General features: G+C 43.6%; 1 protein-coding gene across 2 annotated transcripts in view; it reads right to left on the bottom strand.

Annotated features, from left to right (window-relative positions):
• The window catches only part of LOC310688622 (interleukin-6 receptor subunit beta-like), a 66090-nt gene that overhangs the window by 17452 nt on the left and 26792 nt on the right, over positions 1 to 21846 (bottom strand). Inside the window, exons 2-7 of one of the 2 annotated variants that reach the window (XM_083465269.1) lie at positions 13051 to 13094; positions 10557 to 10607; positions 8720 to 8803; positions 8255 to 8305; positions 5193 to 5307; positions 607 to 779 (exon numbers count right to left, since the gene is read on the bottom strand). In XM_083465269.1, coding sequence (XP_083321395.1) covers positions 607 to 779; positions 5193 to 5307; positions 8255 to 8305; positions 8720 to 8803; positions 10557 to 10607; positions 13051 to 13093 — 517 coding nt within the window. In that variant the 5' untranslated portion in view covers position 13094. Of the gene's footprint in view, positions 1 to 606; positions 780 to 4842; positions 4914 to 5192; positions 5308 to 8254; positions 8306 to 8719; positions 8804 to 10556; positions 10608 to 13050; positions 13095 to 21846 lie in introns of those variants that run through there. The other variant, XM_083465270.1, reaches the window with a different exon arrangement.

The raw sequence follows: 21846 nt of genomic DNA, 5'->3' as shown, positions 1-21846 counted from the left end.
TGATTGAATGGGCTCCACTGCAAATGTTATAGCCGCAACCCATATCGATCCTGTAATTTATTGTCAAATACTGCTGTTTGATATGGTTTACCCATCAAACCAATTCAAAAACTGGATGGACAGTAAGCAGTAATGGGGGACGGACCCGAAAGGTCATGCATGCCAGGTGAAGACATCCCAGCCCCATCTCTGAAGTGAACAACTGTGCAAATACAGTTTTAAACACAGTTAGGGGTGGGATCCTGCTGCGTTTCAAGGCACTAATGTGAACAAATCCAGATACCCTTCAGTTATATGATGACTGCTATTATATCACACCCGCTTAATATTCTCATCTCCATGCTAACCATACTCAGTTCTTTCAGTGGTCTAGAAAAAGGCCTTCCCCATGCGGTGGTGAAGCCTCACCACATAAATTGTATCTGGGTAGGAGGACAGGCTTGCATAAAATTATGGCTGGTAACTTTGAGTGTGGAAAAGAATTGTATGTGTTGGAATTTGCTGGCTAACATGTTCGCTGCCCTAGGAAAAAAAATACAATAACAAAACCAGAACTATTTTACAATAAAATCTGCAGCTTCAGACTATGGAAGAAATGCAATGTACTTGTTTTGCTGGGCACGAATGAAATTTTCTTTGTTGTCACACATCCCTCGTGGGAATAGCGGCCTGATACCCATATGGTCACGTATGCATGGATGCGAATGTGATGCTTTCTTCTTGTTAAAAGAGGCAAGGTCGCTTCCACCTTTTCACAGTGTTGTTTTGTTTCCAATTTCCTTCAGGGGAAAGGAAAGCATAAAGCAAACTCAATATGCGTCATAGATACGTTCCGTGTTTTAATACAGCACTTGATCTATAAGTGGCAAATTCACAGAGAGATAGGAAACAAAATGAAGTCTGCAATCAAAAGACCAATCTTTTGGCAGCCAAATAATCATCTTTTAAAAGTTGCCTTCTCTTGGGAACATTAAAATGCTACATTAATATTTGTGCTCCTTTTCATGAAAGTATTTTTAGAAATGCATTACATGTTTGCAGTAAATTATAAATGGGAGGAAAAGGATGATTTGAAGGTAAGGAGCCTCGTCCAAGTTTCAAGAGAGAGGGCCTTAAATTTTCTCTACTAATCAAGGGCAGTCAATGTGGTACCCTTCAGATGTTCTTGGACTGTAACGTGCATCAGTCCCAGTGGCGTAGCGTGGGGGGTGCCAAGGGTGCCGGCCGCACCGGGCGCAACATCTGGGGGGGCGCGAGTCCAGAGGGAAGGGACAAGTTCCTTCCTCCGCCGGGCTCCCCGCAGCCACCGCCAGCCTTGCGCCCTAGCGCGCGCGCGCCCCCCCCGCCGCTGCGGCTGCGCTCCACTCACTGCTCGCAGGAGGAGCAGCCGCTGCAGCAGCGCCGACGCCGCCACCGACGCCTGGCCGGCACGGGCAGCCTCCGCACCCCGACGCGCCACCGGGCCTCGCCGCGCCCTGCGCTCCCCAAAAACCTCCGAGAGGAAGCCGGTGGGCGGGCGAGGCCCGGCTAAGCCTCTCGCCAGCGAGTTAAGAGGCTTTCGGTTTCGTCAGCAAGTTTGGCGGGCTTGCTCACGAGTAAATGAGTGGTGGATCATCCCCCTAAGGGTGTGTGTGTGTGCTAAAGAAAGGCTTCCGGTTTAAGTTCTTTGTTACGCTGAATGTTTATCTTTTAAAGATACATAGTAATAATAAAAATAAATGAGAAAAACGAAAGGCGTTGGATTTTGCTGTGCATGGTGCCCTTTGGGAACTGGCAAGGTGGGTTTTGAAGCTACTGCTGCAGAGTGGCGTAGCGTGGGGGGTGCAGGGGGGCCCGGTCGCACCAGCCGCACTGGCCGCAACATCTGGGGGTTAGGGTTAGGGGCGCAAATCCACTGGTTAGGGGGCGCAAATTACTTGCCTTGCCCCGGGTGCTGACAACCCACGCTACGCCACTGATCAGTCCTACCTTGCCAACATGGCCAACGGTCAGGGATGATGGGAGTTGTAATCCAAAGGATCTGGAGAGTATCCCTGCTCTACTGCAGTCTTTGTTTTATGCTCTCTCACACAGCATTGAAATGAATGGTCACCATGTTTAGCACCTCAGCTTATATCCACAATGCTCTTTGAAAGCTCCCAGATTGTTAGGTTCCACCATGACACAGATCATTCCAGCTTCTACCCAAAAGCTGCTAAAATACTAAGCTTACCAGATCTGTCCAGGTTCCATCTCTGATGCTTCCCCTGTTTTAGCAAATCCTAGTTCTGCCTATGATTCATTTAAAAAATATATAAAATTGATAATAGCCATCCACTTAGTGGATCTGTTTGTTTGTTGTTTTTTAAACAGTTATGTCAATATTATTATTATTAATTTATACCCCACCCATCTGGCTGGGTTTCCTCAGCCACTCTGGGCAGCTCCCGATAGAATATTAAAAACATGATAAAACACCAAACATTAAAAACATCCCTAAACAGGGTTGCCTTCTGATGTCTTCTAAAAGTCAGATAGTTGCTTATTGCCTTGACATCTGCTGGGAGGACATTCCAGTTAAAAAGAAAATTCTCAAGCCAGTTAGCCATGCAGTATTTACTCTTTCTAGAGAGACTTTGGCAATACAGGGAGACTTCACTGTTTGTTCTTCACTCTGTTACGAAAACATTCCCAGGCACCACTTGATGGCACTAGTCAGAAGGGGGAAAAGCTGAACCAAAAAACCCAAAACAAGGCAGTCTAGGCCAGAGCAAAAGGGCTGAAAGACAGAATTTCCCTTGTGTCTCTGAAGAAGCGACTGCACCCTTCACTTAAACACAACCACAAACCAGCATTCTGAATGAATCATCCACATTGTCAAAAAAGAAAAAAGAGAGGAAAAGTTTAAAAGGACTTGTTAGCACTGAGGTTATTTATGGGTCAGATGGAACAGTTTGTTCTAATAAAAGTGACACTGTCATTAAGAGGTAATGTTTGCAGCACTTCTGCTGGCGTTTGTGTGAAGCCCGTACACAACACTATCCAAGTGACCCACAGTGGCTGCTCTCCCTTGAACAGTCTTCTCAGGGCCTAACTACATGTTTCCTTAATTGTGTGGCTTGAAGTTGCAGCAAGGGATTTTTTAAAAAATGGTTCTGTTTCATGGTTTAAACCTTTACAGTGGTACCTCGGGTTACAGATGCTTCAGGTTACAGACGCTTCAGGTTACAGACTCCTCCGCTAACCCAGAAATAGTACCTCAGGTTAAGAATTTTACCTCAGGATGAGAACAGAAATCGTGCGGTGAAGGCGCAGCGGCAGTGGGCTAAAGTGGTACCTCAGGTTAAGAACAGTTTCAGGTTAAGAACTGACCTGCAGAACGAATTAAGTTCTTAACCCGAGGTACCACTGTATTTGTTAAGTATTTATTTATTGGTTAAATTAAATACTGGCTATTTGTTTACTGGAGGATGCTGAATGCTGCTTGTGCTGGCTGGTAAGGAGGAGAAAGATGAGAGAGGCTACCAGATCCACCTGCACGTTCCTCCCATGCTTGAGATCCCTCAGGATTGGGAAAGGGAGAGAAGTAGTAGTTGTGTCTTATTGACCATGGACACGGAGTGGGAAGTTCTTGCTGTGGATATTTGTGGGCAATGACTGACACACCACTCAAGGCAAGAGTCTAGATGGGCTGGACTCTAGATGGGTTTTAAAAAGGATTTTAGAAGCTACAAAGAAAAGTAAACCCATGAAAATTAGCTTCAAGTATTCTTTCTTCCCAGAGAGACGAAAATCATAGCTGTCCTGGCCAAATAGGGACTGTTGGGGGGGTATGTAGCCCCAGAAAAAAATACCCTTCCCTCATGCTGCTATTCATCCTGGGGCGTGACAGAAACACTTGCCACTGGCACCAGACTTAAAAGGTTAAAATCCCCTATCATGTAATTAACACAGGTGTAACATTCGACTCTCAGTACACAAATGCTTTCAGGCCTCACATAACCATTGTGTGCTTACAGAAACTTTGTGAATTATCTTGGACTGGTTCTATGCCCATGAGAAGTGTCATGAACTGGGAGGACAAAGGGGAGAATAAAGAGGACCCTGATGAGGGGGGCAGCTGCCACTGGGACCCACTGAGGGGATGGGAAGGGAGAGGCTGGGGTTGTGGAAAGTACACACAGGATGACAGAGGATGGCGAGGGGATGGGGTTCAGTGTCCAGGGACCAGAAGATCAGGAGCCCTCATCAGAGCCAGAGAGGCCCCCATCTCCATGAACAAGGCGGGCTCTGAGGCGTGGGGAGCAGTGGGAGGGAGACTGAGGCAGGCAAGAGCCCATAGCCCAGGTGGGGCTTGTCAGCTCAGGGAGAAGGTGTGTGATTCCTGAGCTGGAAGAGGCTTGGAGCACGTGAGGATCACATGCCTTGTCAAGCCCAAATGCTGCAATCAGCAGCAAGGTACAAAATGGAGGCAGAGCTGAGGTGCTGTGGCTACTCAATTGCCGTGTTGATGGAGCTCACATTGGATGCTCCAGGATCCCTATGGGACTGTGCTTTGGGTTTGACTCTGGACTGTGTTTCCTGACTGTTGGACTTTGGACTTGACGTAATATATACGCCAGCAGGACTTGACGCCAGGTAGGCCGGGGGTTCAGGACAGAAGATTGGCTTTTGTTTCTTTGTCAGTGATCTAACATGTGCGCTGCTTAGGTGTTGAATAGCCCTCTCTCTAGGGTGAGTTTTACAAGGGCTCAGCTTGAAACAGGATAGTTATTGGAGAAGGGAAGTAGGGAAACCCCGTTAATTGTGATAGTTTGCTTTTGTTAGATGTCCATTAGTAAATTCCCTTCTAGCAAGCTTTACATTTTGCCATCCAATATTATCTTGGTCTCCCTTTACTACTAAATCTTGTACACTATGCTGGTAGCTGGCAGTCTTCCACAACATAGACTCCTGCAGACATATATCTAGGAGAGTGAGACCCCAATTGCATGTGATGCTAAAAGCATCATTGCATTTAACAAGAACGTTTTCTCAAAAATAATAATTGCATCAGCTGGGGGTGCTAACCACAGGAGACATGGAGGGGACCTTTAACCCTTCCCCTCACCTGCTAAGATCTTGAGGAAAATCTTTCCTCTGAAACTCATTTTTAAAACAAACCTCTGGTGCATATTGCAGTTGATTTCCCAATTCCCTCTCCCTTGACTTACCATTTTAAAAACACAGTATACACAAGAGAATCTGTTGCATGAGGTAGGGGCAACCAGGAACAATTCAGGATCAATTTCTCTTCGATGTAGTAGCATGTCAGATAATCATGCCAATCTGAAAAATGAAAGCAAGCAACCACATCCATTGGGGGGTGAAGAAGTATCTCTTGAAGATTGTGGCCAGTAGTCATAAGAATCACCACTAGCAAATAGCATGGTGGAGCAGAGACACTCACCTGACCTCCTGGCAAATAAGCTGCTACTGCTGCATCTAATTTCAGAGATTCACAGAAGGGACCATGAGGGTCATCTAGTCTAACTCCCTGAACTGCAGGGATCCTTCACCTATCGTGGGGCTTGAGCCTGTCAGGATGGATGAAGAGGAGTGGTAGGACATAGCTGTCAATGTTTCCTTTTTTAAGGGAAATTCCCTTATTCCGAATAGGATTCCTCGCAAGAAAAGGGAAAAGTTGACAGCTATGGTGGTAGAAGGCACCAGCAGAGGAACCCACAAGGGAAATCCCAGAGGAGGAAGGCTCAGAGCCAAGGGATTGGTGGTGGGACACTGAGGGAAGGCCACAGGGAGGAGATTGGGATGAAGCGCCGGATGCTGAAGGGGCAGCAGGGTTTAGGAGCAGGAAGAGCCTGTGACAGGGAGGAGGTCAGACTCTGAGGTGGGGGTGGGGGGTCAAGAGACTGATCCAAAAATCCAAGGACTCTCCCTCTCCTGCTGTGACAAGCTCCCCTCCTCCTTGGTCTTCAAGAACTCACAGAATAATGAGAACAACAGAACAGAGGTCTGAGGTTTGCAGGTGCAGTTTGAGACTGCTTGGGAAACATCCAGGACAGGAGGAGCCTTGGAGAAGTGCTGGAAGACAGGGACTTTCAGTTCCGGCAACAAGACCTGCTGGGGAGTGTTGCTAAGACGATTAGGTTGAGTTGTGTGCTTGTTTGCTTGAATAAAGAGTTAACTTCACTAACTATGGAGGAGATCTGCTTCCTTGACTGCTGACCTGCATCTGACTCCAGCCCTGAAAGAACCCAAGACCCTGAGGTTAAGAGTCTCGTGCTCTATCAACAAAGCTACCCCTCAGCACTTTTTGAATATGTGGGCTGTGAATTCACAGGAATTGGAGGATGGCTTCTAAGAACCACTTCCCACTGGTTGATTAAAAGACAGACATGCAATGTTAAAGTCTTGCAAGATTCTAATCTTCTCTGTCACTGCATTATCTACCTTCCTTCAGAACAATATGACTCACTTTAGAGCTTCCTGTGAATTACCTGGACAAAACGTTTTTTAAACTACCTGTAGCCCTTGATATCTCATTTTGGACAAGGAATAATAATAATAATAATAATAATAATAATAATAATAATAATAATTTATTATTTATACCCCACCCATCTGGCTGGGTTTCCTCAGCCACTCTGGGCGGCTTCCAACAAAACACTAAAATACAATAACCTATTAAACATTAAAAGCTTCCCTAAACAGGGCTGCCTTCAGATGTCTTCTAAAAGTTTGGTAGTTATTTTTCTCTTTGACATTTGATGGGAGGGCGTTCCACAGGGTGGGTGCCACTACTGAGAAGGCCCTCTGCCTGGTTCCCTGTAACTTGGCTTCTCGTAGTGAGGAAACCGCCAGAAGGCCCTCGGCGCTGGATCTCAGTGTCCGGGCAGAACAATGAATGGTCATTATCAGCCCTCTGTAACGTACAGGTGAATAAGAATTCTGGGTGGTGGGGGAAATCCTGAGGTGGGCTTTGTTTTTCATGAGTCAGAAAGGGAAGTAGGAACCTTTACTCCCCTAGTGTCTTTATCAGTGGAAATAGGGCATAGCTGTCAATTTCCCCCTTTTCTTGTGAGGAATCCTATTCAGAATAAGGGAATTTCCTTTTAAAAAAGGGAAACGTTGACAGCTATGAAATAGGGTTCCCCGCCATGCATTTCTACGCAATTGGACTATTATAGCCTGAGCCAACTGGAAAATATGGTACGCTGTTGAGATTTCTTCACAAGCTACCGCAGAGACCAAGAAGAATTTGTGCTAGCTACACACCATACACTGGGAACTGTAGCATTGGTATCACTACAGTTCTTTGGCACAGTCCTCCTACTAGCAGGTCCCCCTTCTGCACCAGGGCTGCAGCCACCCCCAAGCGGGCTTACCTAGCAGTACCTGTGCTCCTCTGATCATCACCAGGTAGCCTGCATGTGATATCCCACAATTTATTTATCAGTATTTATTTATTGAATTTAAACCCACCCCAGGGAGCCCAGACCAGTGCTGAGGGTAAAATTTAAATGGTGTGTTGATCTTCCTAGCCAGTCAATGCTGAGCAATGGATGACGACGATGATGATCAGGCCTAGCACAGGTCCTGGAGGCCTGGCAGCTGCTTCAGTATGTCATGAGTGACAGTAGCAATGCCAGTTATAATAGGATTGCATACCCTCTAAGTGGGACATTCTAGATTGACAGAAGCTGCCCCAGCTTCTGATCCCAATCCTGGATGTCCCATTTTTGGCTCCTGTGCTCTGACTGCAGCAGAGCAGCATGGGACCAGAAGATGGACAGTTTTGGCTCCACACTGTGGCTTGAGTTGGTGAGCGCACACCACAGCATGGGGGGGGGGGAACCTTTCCTTGACCTTGTGCAACACCTCTCCTCTTCCTCCATCTGCCGCAGCACTACTTGAAGCATGTCTACAGTGCTGGAGGAGAAGGAGGAGGATGTTTTGGTCTGTGCAGCATCTCCTGACCCTTCACAGATTGGGACAAACTCCCAACATGTCACGCTGGTCTGTGTGGCCTTTCCCAGGGCTGCAGAGGGGGAGGTGGAAGACAGTGGACAAAGGTAGTAGGAAGGGGTGAACGAGTGAGTGGCTTGCGGCAGTGAGTGGGAGGGCAAGGAAGGGGTTGGCGGTAGGGAGTGGGTGGGTGATGGAGTCAGTGGGATGGGGGAGATTGCACCAAATTTCCCTCCCAAAATCCCCCCCTAAAATGTGGGGGGTATGGTATTGGGGTCTACATGGGCAATGGATAATCAAAGACATTCACCTGGACGTAACGTGCACGAAGGCCGGCCACAATCTGAGAAATCAGAGGCGTCTATAAAAGAGAGAAAACAAGGTTTGAAGAAACGACCTTAAATGGGAACTAAAATGTCCTCTCCCACATCTTTTAAGATTATGCTTGAAAAGCTTTCCTTATCCTGTATATGCACCTATACTTGGAGCTAAGCCTCACTGAACTTAATTGGACTTGTTTCTAACTGGACATATACAGCTTTCTACTCTTTTTTCTTTTCTTGCCATGGCCTTATATGGTTGGCTGATTATTCCCAGTTGTGTTGAGTAGGTTGTTAGTTGTAGGACTCAGATGGGAGGAGGAAGATGGGGGCCACAAAAGCAGAATTAGCTGGCTCTGTCTGTCATTGACTCTTACACCGCCGAGTCCACCTAGTTGGAGTCCTTGCCTCCAACCCTACTAGTTCTACAAGGCTTCTGCTGGGCTGGTGCTTACCTGGAGTTGACAAGGAGGAGCAATTGAAGCCACCGCCTGTGCCTCCCCAGACAGAGAGGCCATTACGCTCACAGAAACTGGAAGCTGTGAAGAGAGATAATCATAAGGTACAGAATAGCAGCAACCAGCTTCCACCAGAAGACATTCCTATCTAACAGCTGTTATGGTGGAGGGTACAGATCATGGGTGGGGGGAACCTATGGTCTTCCAGATGATGTTCACTGCTTATACCTTTTTGTTTTGTTGGTGTATTTTAGTGCTGTGTTGACACTTGTAACTGAACACCAGAAGGGCTTCAGGCTTACATTCAGAACCACTCTCTGGTGGCTGGGCACAGATCTGGTAACAGTTTGCCACAAGATCCTCGCAGAGGGAATTTTTGAATGACTATTGCAGCTTGCATGTGATGCACATGCACCAAAGGCAGCACCTGCGCATCAGAGGTGAACTGTAATAGTGACAGGGAGTTTCCTTAGTCCAAATATGTCCACTGCTTTTCTGCCAAAGAAACAGACAGTGATGTCACAAAGTGATTTTTGTCTGTGGAAAAAGAACAATGCATTGAACTGTCGTGTGATAGGAATCTCAAAGATAAATGTTTGGAGTAAAGTTATGTGAATTTTGGCTTAATATTACCAATATTACTCAATGAAACCATTTCTGTTTTGCTGCCATTTGGTAGTACAAATCTTTATGAAAGCAGTTTTTTCAGAAATGTTGCCATGTCTCACAACCATCAAACCCCATGTTGACTACTTCTTGGCAAAATGCTAAGCTTAGCCATTGACTGATTCTTGCCAAAATAAACTCAATACTGAATAGAATTATTTAAAATAATTAGTTAGCAACAACTAACCCTTCATGTAACCATACGTATTTAGAATAAATTTCTGAAAGCAGAATATTAAGCAATATCCAGCAATCAGATTAGTGATGTTCTGTGAATAACTTTGTAAGTACTATAAATATTTCAATGAATTCCACGTTAATAGTGATGTTAAGTAAATGCCTCAAGTAATGGCTATAAAATAGGCAAACTTGCAGTTAAAATGCATGAAACTAATGGTGGCTGAAGACTTAAGGTCAAAAATTCAACTGGCAATAAATCAAAGGGTTACCATGCCAAATAACTTTGGACTAGTGCATCTTCATACCAAAAAGGCTAGGAGGCCCTGTTTTAGATGACAATACCCATTAACTTGACCATTAGCCATGCTAGTTGGGGCTGATGGGAACAAACACCTGGAAGGTCCTAAGTTTGGGAAGGCTCATCTCAACCACAAAATCGTATATTTTTACTGTTTTCTTTTCAGATTTAATGTAATCTGAGATATTTGGGAAAGACTTTCTTTAGTCAAGACTTTCTTTTGTCAAATTGTCAATCAAAATTTGCTCACATTCAACCCCAGATCTTCTATTTTGGGTGTGGAGTTGGAAAAATGATGCTTTTAAGATGATGGTGTACCTCAGTGGCGGGGGAACTATGGCTCTCCAAATGTTGTTGGACTCCCAGCTCCATCATCCCTTGCCATTGGCCATGCTGGGTGAGACTAATGAGAACTAGAGTCCAACAACAGCTGTATGGTCACAGGTTCCCTATCCATGCCGTGTATGCATGCACATTTCATGCTTGTACCCTAAAGGAGTCCACTTAGGAATACTCTCCCGAATGAGCAGCCTGAGATGCGGCGCACAGGGGCATCAAACTCTAGACAGCTGCTCAATATTATCTTTCCCTTAAATTGCTAGTCAATATGCTGCCTGAAGGGGTAGAGCTATCCTATATCCAAACAGGACTGTCCTCATCCAAAGGGTTTTGCAGTGAATAATAACTCACCCACTGGGAGCCAAGCCAAAACTGCGAAGAATAAACGCTGCCTCATTTCTCCTTTGAAAAAGAAGCACAAGGGTAATTACTCAGTTCAATTTGCTTCAGTATATTGATCCATTACATTTGTATTCCTTCTTTTCGGGTTAGGCTGAAAGATGGTGAGATAATTCAGGTATAAAGCCAGACCATAGATCTGAGCTATGTTTACAATCTGACAAGACCTCCAGGCCTGTGCACCCCACATGTGGCAAACCCCTTCCTGCTTTAAGGCAGAACTGTATTTTGCAGTTTCACCCAAACGGTTTGCCCTGCAAGCAATGTTTGGTACTGAAAACCATGTGTCCAGTTCTGATTAGCAGGTTGAGTGTTTGACTGGTTTGATAAAATGGCAATGGTTTGCTTTAAACCAGGTAGCTAGAGATGAAACTGCTGTGGACAGAAGGAAAACAAGGATCCTTTGATTCCAAGGGGCCTAACCTCCTTTGTTCATGTAGTGTCAACCTATGTCTGAACCATTACAGTGACTTGCCATCAAGTAAGCTCCATGGCTGTGCTAGTAGCTTTTAATCTATACTAAATTGCCCACACTGTGTCAATAGCATTTAACCAAGCACTCCAGTTTATTTGTGAACAGCTTCTGTGGGTCACCTTTTGTTGCTTATTATTATTATTATTATTAGTACCTCGCCCATCTGGCTGAGCCTCCCCAGCCACTCTGGGTGGCTTCCAACAAAGATTAAAAATACATTAAAATGTCACACATCAAAAACTTCCCTGAACAGGGCTGCCTTCAGATGTCTTCTAAATGTCAGGTAGTTGTTTATCTCTTTGACATCTGATGGGAGGGCATTCCACAGGGTGGGCGCCACTACCGAAAAGGCCCTCTACATGGTTTCCTGTAGCTTTGCTTCTCCCAGTGAGGGAACTGCCAGAAGGCCCTCGGCACTGGACCTCAGTGTCCGGGCAGAATGATGGGAGTGGAGACGTTCCTTCAGGTATACTGGGCCGAGGCCGTTTAGGGTTTTAAAGGTCAACACCAACACTTTGAATTGTGCTCGGAAACGTACTGGGAGCGTATCTTTAACTTCCAGCCCCCACCCCCCAAAAATATCTGAAGCTGCCTAACATTTGAGTCAGACAACTAATACATCTAACTAGTGTATTTTCCCCTGGGGGTACTTAAGGGTACTCAGTACCGGCACCTCCCCCCCAAATGTTTAAAGTGTGGCACTTGCTATAACAACTTCATGGTGAGTACTGGCACCATTTTTTTCTATATAAAAAGGAACTGCATCTAACCCTGCACTGAATAGTCTGACTGGCAGCAGCTCTCAGGAATAGATCGTTCTGAATTGTGCTTCCTGATATTATAAATTGGAGGTGTGAGGGCCTGAGTCCGTCTAGATCCTCATTGCAAAACGTGTGAGGAGTCTTCACAGATACAAGAGACCCCCCCTGCTGCAGAATCATGATCCAACACATGGAAGGCAATGAAAACAGGCGTCAAGCACTGAGCTAGAGTGCTTGACCCCACTGTCTGCCTCCTGCGTAAGTTGCACATTTTTATAATGACAAAATATGGTTAGCACAATCCATTATTCTGGAGAATCTAATTTAAAGCAGGCATTTCTAGGAGAAAACCATTTCTAGTCTGAAGGAACAAAATGTAAAGTACTAAGGGATCCTAAAATACACAGATACATAAACCACATCCTTCCGCTTTTGTTTGTTGGTTTAAGCTATTTTTAAAAGACCCTGAGCTTAGTAATAAAAGTTCAAAGTCCAGAAAACATGAAACTTCCATCAAACAAAATGAATAGTAATTTATAGTGGGAATTAAGAATATTAATTACTGCTGAGCTACCGGTTTCCATGGGAATCTTTTTTAAATATAAAATAAGAAGAAAATCTTAGCTTTTTGGCTGTAAAACTTTATAGTCTGCTACTATCTTTCAAAGCTGATCCCCCTCACCATTCCATTCCTTTTTCTTTAGCTGTTTTCTTGCTTATATCACCCTATTTCTAGAATGGCATTTCTCCCAATTGCTGGCACACTTGATCTTTTTTTAAATATAACATGCCAATCCAGTCCTTTGGATCATAATATCCAAGCAAGAAGCCCAAATGGACTCTTCATGGTTCCATTTTTTTTCTTGGAAACTTACAAACAACAGAACACAATTCTCTCAGCTTCCTGATTGCAGGTGAAACAGAACTGCACTCTCAAGTTATTATAATCAAGGATCGCATGTGAATTCCAAATGCCGCTAATGCACTCTGTAATATACACAAGGGCAGTTATCTCACTGTAATTCTCATATTCCCGGTTGCCTGTATGTTGGTATTACTTGGTTGGGATCTTCTTAAAGCATTTTCAGAAATAGCACTCCTGTAAGTAGGATCTGAAGCAGATAAAATGGAACATGTCTGATAATAATAATAATAATAATAATAATAATAATAATAATAATAATAAACATGTCAGACAGTATATTCTTACCTTGACTAAAGTCTAAGCAGTTGAGAAGACCACATTGTCCCATGCTGAAAAGCATTAAGTGTAAATATATATTTATATAATATATATTTTATGCCATATTTGTCCAGAGTAGAGCATATTTCTAATCTGTCATTTTCCACAATTTATAATGACAGCAAGTTCTTTTAGCTCCATTTCTCCACCCCCCCCCATTTTCACCTCCCGTTGCTTAGAAGGTTTTTTTTTAATGGAAATAGTATTAAATAGTTATGGATTAAGAAGATACAGAAGTCACTTTTAGGCTGGAAAGGTTGCAAGCCAAAGCTATGGGGAGAGCTGATCTTACAACAGAAACTGCCAAGCTCTACACCATTTTATAATAACCTAGTGATATAACCTACTGATAACCTACTGATGACTTTTCCCCAAACTGCTATGTCAACAATAGGAAACTTAAAAAAAGAAGAAGCTTGCAAAGTAGCTTATCATTCAGTTATTATCACATTATCTATCAGGTGCTACCCTTAAAAGATTTCCCACTAAATGTCAACACCACACAAAAATTTCCTTGTAAAATAGAATTTACCTGGAACTTGTGTATTCGTAAAATATAGCCAAGTGGGGGAAGCCATAACTGCTTAAAAAGGTATGATACTTATTTAAATGCATAATGCAGGTGAGGCCAAAGTGTTGTGTTCGTCTACTCTCTGATCCCTTATCTCGTGTGCATTAATGCAATGTTGCCAGAGAAGTAAAATGTTCTGGGCTGATAAACTCAGTGGGTCCGGAAGACAAACACACAAGTTGTGTTAGCTGGCTGAATTGGGGCTGCTGACATATGTCTGGATTTTCCCAGACTTTACCGGGATTTCAAAGGTGGAACTGATGGCTGGGGGGAATTTCCGAAATGTGGCGAAAAAAGCTCAACAACTGAAATATCACAACCCTAGCTGAACTCGTGCTGAAGTTTGGCGCGGGCAGTTTCCTACCAGTGGCCTTTGCCATTCTCTTGCCCACCTGTTATAGGGCAACACGGACCACTATACTGCCAACTTCCATATCAAGAAAAGTGAGAGCTTTGGAAGGAGAAAACAGAACTTTTATACTTTCCTTTTCAGCTAAGTCTCCATGGGTGGTATCCTACCAAGTTCTACAAGGAGAAGACCTACTGAAATTAATGGACATGACTAAGTTACGCCCATTAATTTCAGTGGGTCTACTCTGATACAGCCCAGTATTACATTTATTATTAATTAAATTTATATCCCATTCTTCATCCCAAAGGAAGGTGGTAAACATATCGGTGACAATGGAATTAAAAAGAAAAGCATATTCATAACATTTAAAAGCTATTGAAAACATATACGCACATATGGCTAAATATAAGCAGTTGTGGAAGAACAGCCCTGATGGTATGTGAATAGGGTCATGGATTCGACCCCGACATTGGGCAAAATATTCCTGCATTGCCTGGGGTTGGGCTAGATGACCCCTTCCAATTCTATGATTACAGTGGTACCTCGGGTTAAGGACTTAATTTGTTCCGGAGGTCCATACTTAACCTGAAACTGTTCTTAACTGGAAGCACCACTTTAGCTAATGGGGCCTCCTGCTGCCACCGTGCCGCCGGAGCACAATTTCTGTTCTCATCCTGAAGCAAAGTTCTTAACCCGAGGTATTATTTCTGGGTTAGCGCAGTCTGTAACCTGAAGCGTATGCAACCTGAAGCGTATGTAACCTGAAGCATATGTAACCCGAGGTACCACTGTATTTGCTTGAATAGAAGAGCATGAGAACTGCTGAAAGTTTTTGATCAAGGATAAAACTAGATTTCCACCAACCAAACCTTTCCTTTCATGATTCACATCCAGGTACTCTTCTACCCTAGGTTTGTCTTCCTTTCTTCCTTTCTTCCTTTCTTCCTTTCTTCCTTTCTTCCTTTCTTCCTTTCTTCCTTTCTTCCTTTCTTCCTTTCTTTCTTATTAATGTTCTTTTTCTTCTCTCTATGCTACTGTTGGCTTATTCTCCCTTCACTTACTGGAAATTTCTTGTCACATCTTCATCCTGCATGTCCAGCACCTCAAAATTGTCCCCATCTCCTACTTCTTCATGCTTCTTAAGCCCCCCTTTTCTCCCATTTCCACTTTATCTCAAGAAATCCACCAACAATCTTCCTCTAAACTTTACCATGCTCCCTTCTGCTTGACCATTTCCCACTACTAAACACACAGTAAGGCCACTGAACTTCGGATTCCTATCTCTACCCCAATGCATGGATCTCCCACCTTCATGCAAACTAGATGTTGGTTTGAACACAGAAACCAAAAGATTTCCTTGTGTTAGTAGTAAACTGCATTATCTCTTAACATCTTGGTTTCTGCTATTTTCATATCTGTGACCACAGTTTCCTCTCACAATAAATGCTAAGTTATGTAACTATTCTGGACTTTCTGCTTAATGCTCCTCATTCTCTGTTAAGTCAGCTTAAGCCTAGATGAATTCTACTAGTTTCAAGTCAGGAGCGGCACATTCGAAACACAATTTCACCCTCAAAGAAGAAGAAGAAGAGTTTGGATTTGATATCCCGCCTTTCACTCCCCTTCAGGAGTCTCAAAGCGGCTAACATTCTCCTTTTCCTTCCTCCCCCACAACAAACACTCTGTGAGGTGAGTGGGGCTGAGAGACTTCAGAGAAGTGTGACTGGCCCAAGGTCACCCAGCAGCTGCATGTGGAGGAGCGGAGACGCGAACCCAGATTACGAGACTACCGCTCTTATCCACTACACCACACTGGCTCTCACAGAATTCTGAGCCCACCACAGTGTAACAATTCTAAGCAACCCTGAACAATCTACAGTGTCCAGCATTTTTTAAGGGAATAAATGTGCTCTGAATGTGCTTTAAAGGTATGTTAAACTGGCTATGTACACATCACACCTTTTAAAGCACATGTCCCTTCCCCACAAGAATCACAGAGCTACAATTCCCTTAACAAACCACTCTTCCAGCATTCTTTGCAGAAGGGTCATCTAGTCCAACCCCCTGCAATGCTGGAATCTCAAGCATCAATGTCAGAGGGCCATCCAACCTCTGCTTAAAAATTTCCAATAAAGGAGAGTCCACCACCTCCTGAGGGAGACTTCTCCAGAAAGTTATTCCTGATGTTCAGTTGGAATCTCCTTACATGTAACCTGAATCCATTACTACGAGTCCTACTCTCCAGAGCAGGAGAAAACAAGCTTGTTCCATCATTCATGTGACAGCCCTTTAGATATTTGAAGATGACTGTCAAATCTCCTCTCTGTTTCCTCTTTTCCAGGCTAAACACACCCAACTCCCTCCATTGTTCCCCATAAGGCTTGGTTTCCAGACCCTTGATCATATTGGTCACTCTCCTCTGCACCCATTCCAGTTTATCAATATCCTTCTTAAACTGTGGTGCCCAGAACTGGACACAGTATTCCAGGTGTGGTCTGACCAAGGCAGAATACAGTGGTACTATTATTTCCCTTGACCTCCTTCTGCTGATGCAGCCTAGAATAGCATTAGCTTTTTTTGCTGCTGCATCATACTGTTGACTCATATTAAACTTGTTGTCCACTAAGACCTTTTGATCCTTTTCACACATACCACTGGCAATCCAGGTGTTCCGCATTTTACATTTTTGCAGCTGGATGTTCCTGTCTAAATGCCAAACTTTACATTTTTCCCTTTTGAAATTCATTTTGTTAGTTTGGGCCCAGTTCTCTAATCTGTTAAGGTCATGTTGAATTCTGAATCTGTCTTCTGCTACCTTCTCAGCTACCTGTCTGAGTTTGGCGTCATCTGTGAATTTGATGAGCATCCCCTCAATTCCTTCATCCAAGTCATTGGCTAAAAGATGTTGAACAACATGTACTTAAAATATGTGGTGTGTACACAGCTACTGAGTTGCAGGGGCTCACCTTCTTTCGGGTAAAGGGGAATTACTGAGTAATTCTGGGAGACTACACTGTTCTTAGGGATTTGTGTGCTGGGAAACATTTCACAAGGAATGGGGAACCTGCAATAGCCCTCCAGATGTTGTTGGATGTTGTGTAGCAACTATTCCTGCTCCAGGTGAACACGTCACCATTTTTTAAAAAGCCTTTTTTGCAGTTTCATTTCTATGTGGTATCTTCCATTGCAGCAAAGATTTTGGTGGGAGAGGGGGAAATATGATGCTTATTGTTCCTGGTGTAATCACAAATGCTGTTACTCAAATACTACAATGCTATGTACCTGGGACTATCCGTGAATACAGCTGCTAGGCTACCAATTTGGACCAGCTAAAGTGAACATCTCACCAGCACAGCTACTCTGGCTACTGGTCTGTTTCTAGCATAATTCAAGATTATGGTTATTACTTATAAATGCCTTGGTCCTAAGTTAACTAAGGATCCACCTACACTCTACGGGTCTGCTCGAACTTTTTGTTTTCATCCAATAGACCCTTCTGCAATCTGAAGTTAGGTAGGTGGTGCCTGGGGAAATGGTTTTACTGGTCAGGGCCCCCCCCCCACCTAGGAATGCCTTCCAATCACATGAGATGGCCTGATGACATCCTTGATGTCTTTTTAGTGCCAGGAGAAGGCTTCTGTATTTGTCTAGGTCAGAATTCTGGCATGTTTTATAGCTGGTTTTATTTGATATTTAAAAGGTTTTGTCAGGTTTTTTTACTTTCATTTCTGATTTTTATGGCAGCTTTGATTGTGTGTTTGGTTTGGTTGTATTTGCAAGGCTGATAAGGGTCTCTCTGAGTTAACCTGGCTCAGAGGCAGGCAAAATGCCAGAACATCAGCACTTTGTGAGCAGACAGATAGATGCAAATTATGTGCAATGGTGCTAACAGGAGTAGCAGTTCCAAGTTTTCAAGCTGCCAGGTGGGCGGTATTGTTATCAGGAAGCCTGTGTTATCAAGATTTAAAGTGAATTATTAGCATTTTCCATTTTGTATTAAAGTGTATTTTATTTTTAGCATTTCGTTTTGAGCACTTTCATCTTGAGCACTTCTGTTTTGAAGGCGTAATGAGAATCTCTGTTTCAAAGAACCTAGAGTCAGAGGATCAAAGGGAGCGTGCTGATGTGAGGGGAGGAGAAGGTTGTGGGCATGATTTATTGAGCCAGGAACGCTATCTCAGTTGGCCCTGGGGGCAGGACCACACCTACCCATTCTCACATGAGGTATGAAACATAAAGAGAGGGCACTTCCCATTTCACTGCTAGCTAAATTATATTCAAGGTATGGACAAGTGAAACTTCTCTTTGCTTTAGCTGAAGCTACCAGGAGTGAGGAGAGTAAAGGAAAGAGGGATGGTAGACCCAAATTTCTCAACTACCTGCACTGCACCCCCAGCTCCACAGCCCATACAGCTCACATAGTAGTAGGAAGATGAATCAGCAGCACAGATGGCATGTACATTTAAACATATGGCAATTAAATTGCTATGACTTCGTTACTGGGTTCTGAATTGTAACATTCATAGTTTTTTATGTGACATTTTAATTGCAAGATACACTTTCGTATTGTTTGGACTGTTAATTTCATAGTATCGTACTTGCTTTGCCTGTTATCGTTAATTGCTTCAGGCTTCTGTTTGTAAATAAGTAAAACTGTATATAAAGAGATGGAGGGGGGAAACCACATTTTTTAAAAGCCTTCCTTTCACTTGTTTTCAAACATGATACCATTGCAACTTTGCAAGTTGTCTTTTGTGGGGTAAAATAAGTTGGACCGAAAACTCTTTTAAACATGCCAGTGTAGAAAGGCATCAAGCGGCAAACTATTCTGAAAAAGCACCTGGGCTGGCAAAACTTTCTGAAGCCCAGGCCTGTTTTTTTTACAGAGCTTGAGAAAAATAGTGTGCAGAAGCTTTCTGTTGGCGAAATTTAGTCTGGGAATGGATTTCTTACATTTGAGTGACACCTGCTGGCAAAGCTCTCTCCTTTCACCACAAGGGCTGAGTTTTCAGCCTAGATAATATTCACTATCTGGTCATTCAAGCTCTGTCCTGCTACGTAGTTGGCATGAAGGAAAGAGGAGCAGGAATAAGAAATGTCCACTCTTCTCAGAATGGCTGGCACAAAGCAGAGACTGGCACTCAGGACTTTTTTTCAGTGGGAACTCACCAGAGCTCTTAAGCAATCTGGATTCTGAGAGTAGGAAACCATCCTCAACCATTCAACAATGAATTTCTTCCCTCCTTGGGAAACATCCATCCAAAAAAATAATAATCAAATACTGAGCCCGTGCTGACATCCTGATCCTATGTCCCAGGACTTTGCTTGCTGGAGGAGGCCTAGGCCTCAAGCACAAAAACATAAATAATTTCTTTGCTGCAAAGCTCTAGGGTAAGCAATAGCAATTGGTGCTGCATAGCCAGAGTTTGTCTTCTGCCACTATTGTGGTGCCATAAGTACTGTTATGGCAGTGTCTTGCTAACTTTGTTAGTTGTGTGCAACTGTCCCTTATTTGGTTTGCTCCAAGTCTAAGCAGTCTGTATGAAAAGCAAGGAAGAAAAAGTCTCCTCTTAGACTGACCAATAGACCTTACATAGCATTCTGACCATGGTCCACCAATTAGCTCTGTATCCCAGAACATATTTGGCTTTGCTACTTTGTTTTCCCTTCCCTTGCCTGGCCCCTTCTGCTCTACTTTCTAAGCTGGTTATGTCTTGATTTCTTCTACCTGCCCTGATTCAGCAAATGCTTTTCTTGCCCAGCGGTGGTCCTAACCAATGAATAGGATGTAGAAAGAATGAGGACACGGTCTACTTTCTGCAAGCCTACCAGCCGGTTTAAAAGCTCCTACGTGTAAAGATTCATGAGCGCTGACGTGGGTCCTCTGAGGGGCTTAGGTAGAATAGAGCTTGCAAATTATTAAAGTGAACACATTTTTTTAAATAGAAAGAACCATAATTATGCAAAACAATGCAGCAGTTGCCCAGGGATTAACTAAATGTGTAAGTAATTTGTTTAACACATGAACAATGCAGTATTTGCAGAGAAAACGTAGACCAATTTTGTCAGTCAGTCCAAACTGCAGATGGGGAGGGGAGAAATTTGGTGTGGTGACATTTCAGTGCAAACGTTCAACATTTGCACTTCCCAAAACCATGCACAAACTGAAATACAAACACTTATTCCCCATCCCCTTGCTAACCACACTGAGGCGTGAATTAAATGTACATGGTGATAAGAGCCTAGAACTATCACTCAACTCCCAATCTCCAGCCATTTGCTTCTAGTTCTCCACTGAGGGCTTATCCACACGTAGCTTTTGCCCTGCTCTTTCCAGGCACAGCTTTGCGCTTTAAAGCTCTGTGCCCAAGTGTCCCCCGCCTCGCCCCGAGTTTCCCCTGCGGAAACCTGCTCTTGAGTGCTCAATCGGAGCAAACATCAATTTGGGTTTTCTGCAGATTGGCAATTGCTCTGAGTGATGGAGAGCAGGTTTTCACAGGGAAAACTCTGGAGCAAAAAAGAAGGGCACTGAGGCAGGGAGGTTTAAAGTGTGGATCGTGCCTAGCAAGAGCAGTGGACAGGTGAGTGTGTATAAGCCCCAAGAGACTCAGGCCTCCTGGGATATCACCCTGGCACCTGCAGACAGAGCTTTACTAAGGAAATTAGTTTGGCGTTTTCCTGTCAGGGGAGAGAGTCAGGTCATTCTGTTCCGTCTAGGTGTGATAGCATAGGCCACTTTTTACAATGACTGCAGCTATAGCAACTTTATAAAATGCTTGTCTTACTGGGCAATTCTCCTAATTCTGATAGCCACCTTGTCCACTAAGGTGACTATCAAAGCTAGGGCTTTACTAAGGCTTTTTGTTGTTGCTGTTTTGACATGGCATGAAATCAGCTGTGAGCCACTGTGTTGAGCAAGTCTCAAGCCTGTTTCCTAAAGTAGGAAAGCTCCTGGATAAATTCTTGTTCAGAACAAATGTTGGCCTGAATGCACGACACACCACCAGGGGGCAGTAACAGCTGATGTGAACGCTCACAAGGTTCCCCTGGTATTGTCTTCATTAGGACTGCACCAAGGCAGGCAGGACGTGCTGTTCTGTGATCCAGAATGCCTTACATGTATAAAACCCTTGGTGGATGGCAGAGGGGCTTGAATACCTTTAAATGCCCAGAATACAATATGAGAATAATATGTACCTCATTTATAAATATTTGCTTAAAATGTATTTTAAAGATTGCATCATAAAACCTTTAGACTGGGATATTCAGTTTGCAGCTTTCATAGTCAACATCTGTAACAGGCACATTTCTATAGTTCACGTATGCTAAATATGCACTATATTTATGCCACAATGGTGAAAGTATGCAATACTTTCATGGTCAAACTAAATGTGGAATATTAAATGTTCTTGTATGTTTTTTCTAGTAGTGTGATAAAATTGCTAGTGCTTTTGCAATAGTACAGGCATAGGCAAACTCGGCCCTCCAGATGTTTTGAGACTACAGTTCCTATCATCCCTACCACTGGTCCTGTTAGCTAGGGATGATGGGAGTTGTAGTCCCAAAACATCTGGAGAGCCAAGTTTGCCTATGCCTGCAATAGTATGTAACAGAATTGGGGGGGGGGGGATATTTGGCAGCTTTATTCATGGAATTCATACAATTTTGCTGCCATGAGGTAGCAACTTTGAAAACTAAAGTTGTAGTTCCAGGCTCAGGAATAAATATTGAACTCATGTGATCTTCCTTCTGTATAAACATGCATTGGTTCAGTCTATACATGGTCTTTTACATGGTTGTATTAATTCACATTTGTACATATTCATTTGCCTGTAAAGAA

Source organism: Podarcis liolepis, assembly GCF_965112155.1.
Source record: "Podarcis liolepis genome assembly, chromosome: 11".
Classification (NCBI taxonomy): Eukaryota; Metazoa; Chordata; class Lepidosauria; order Squamata; family Lacertidae; genus Podarcis; species Podarcis liolepis.
This window is presented reverse-complemented; position numbering and strand designations above follow the sequence as displayed.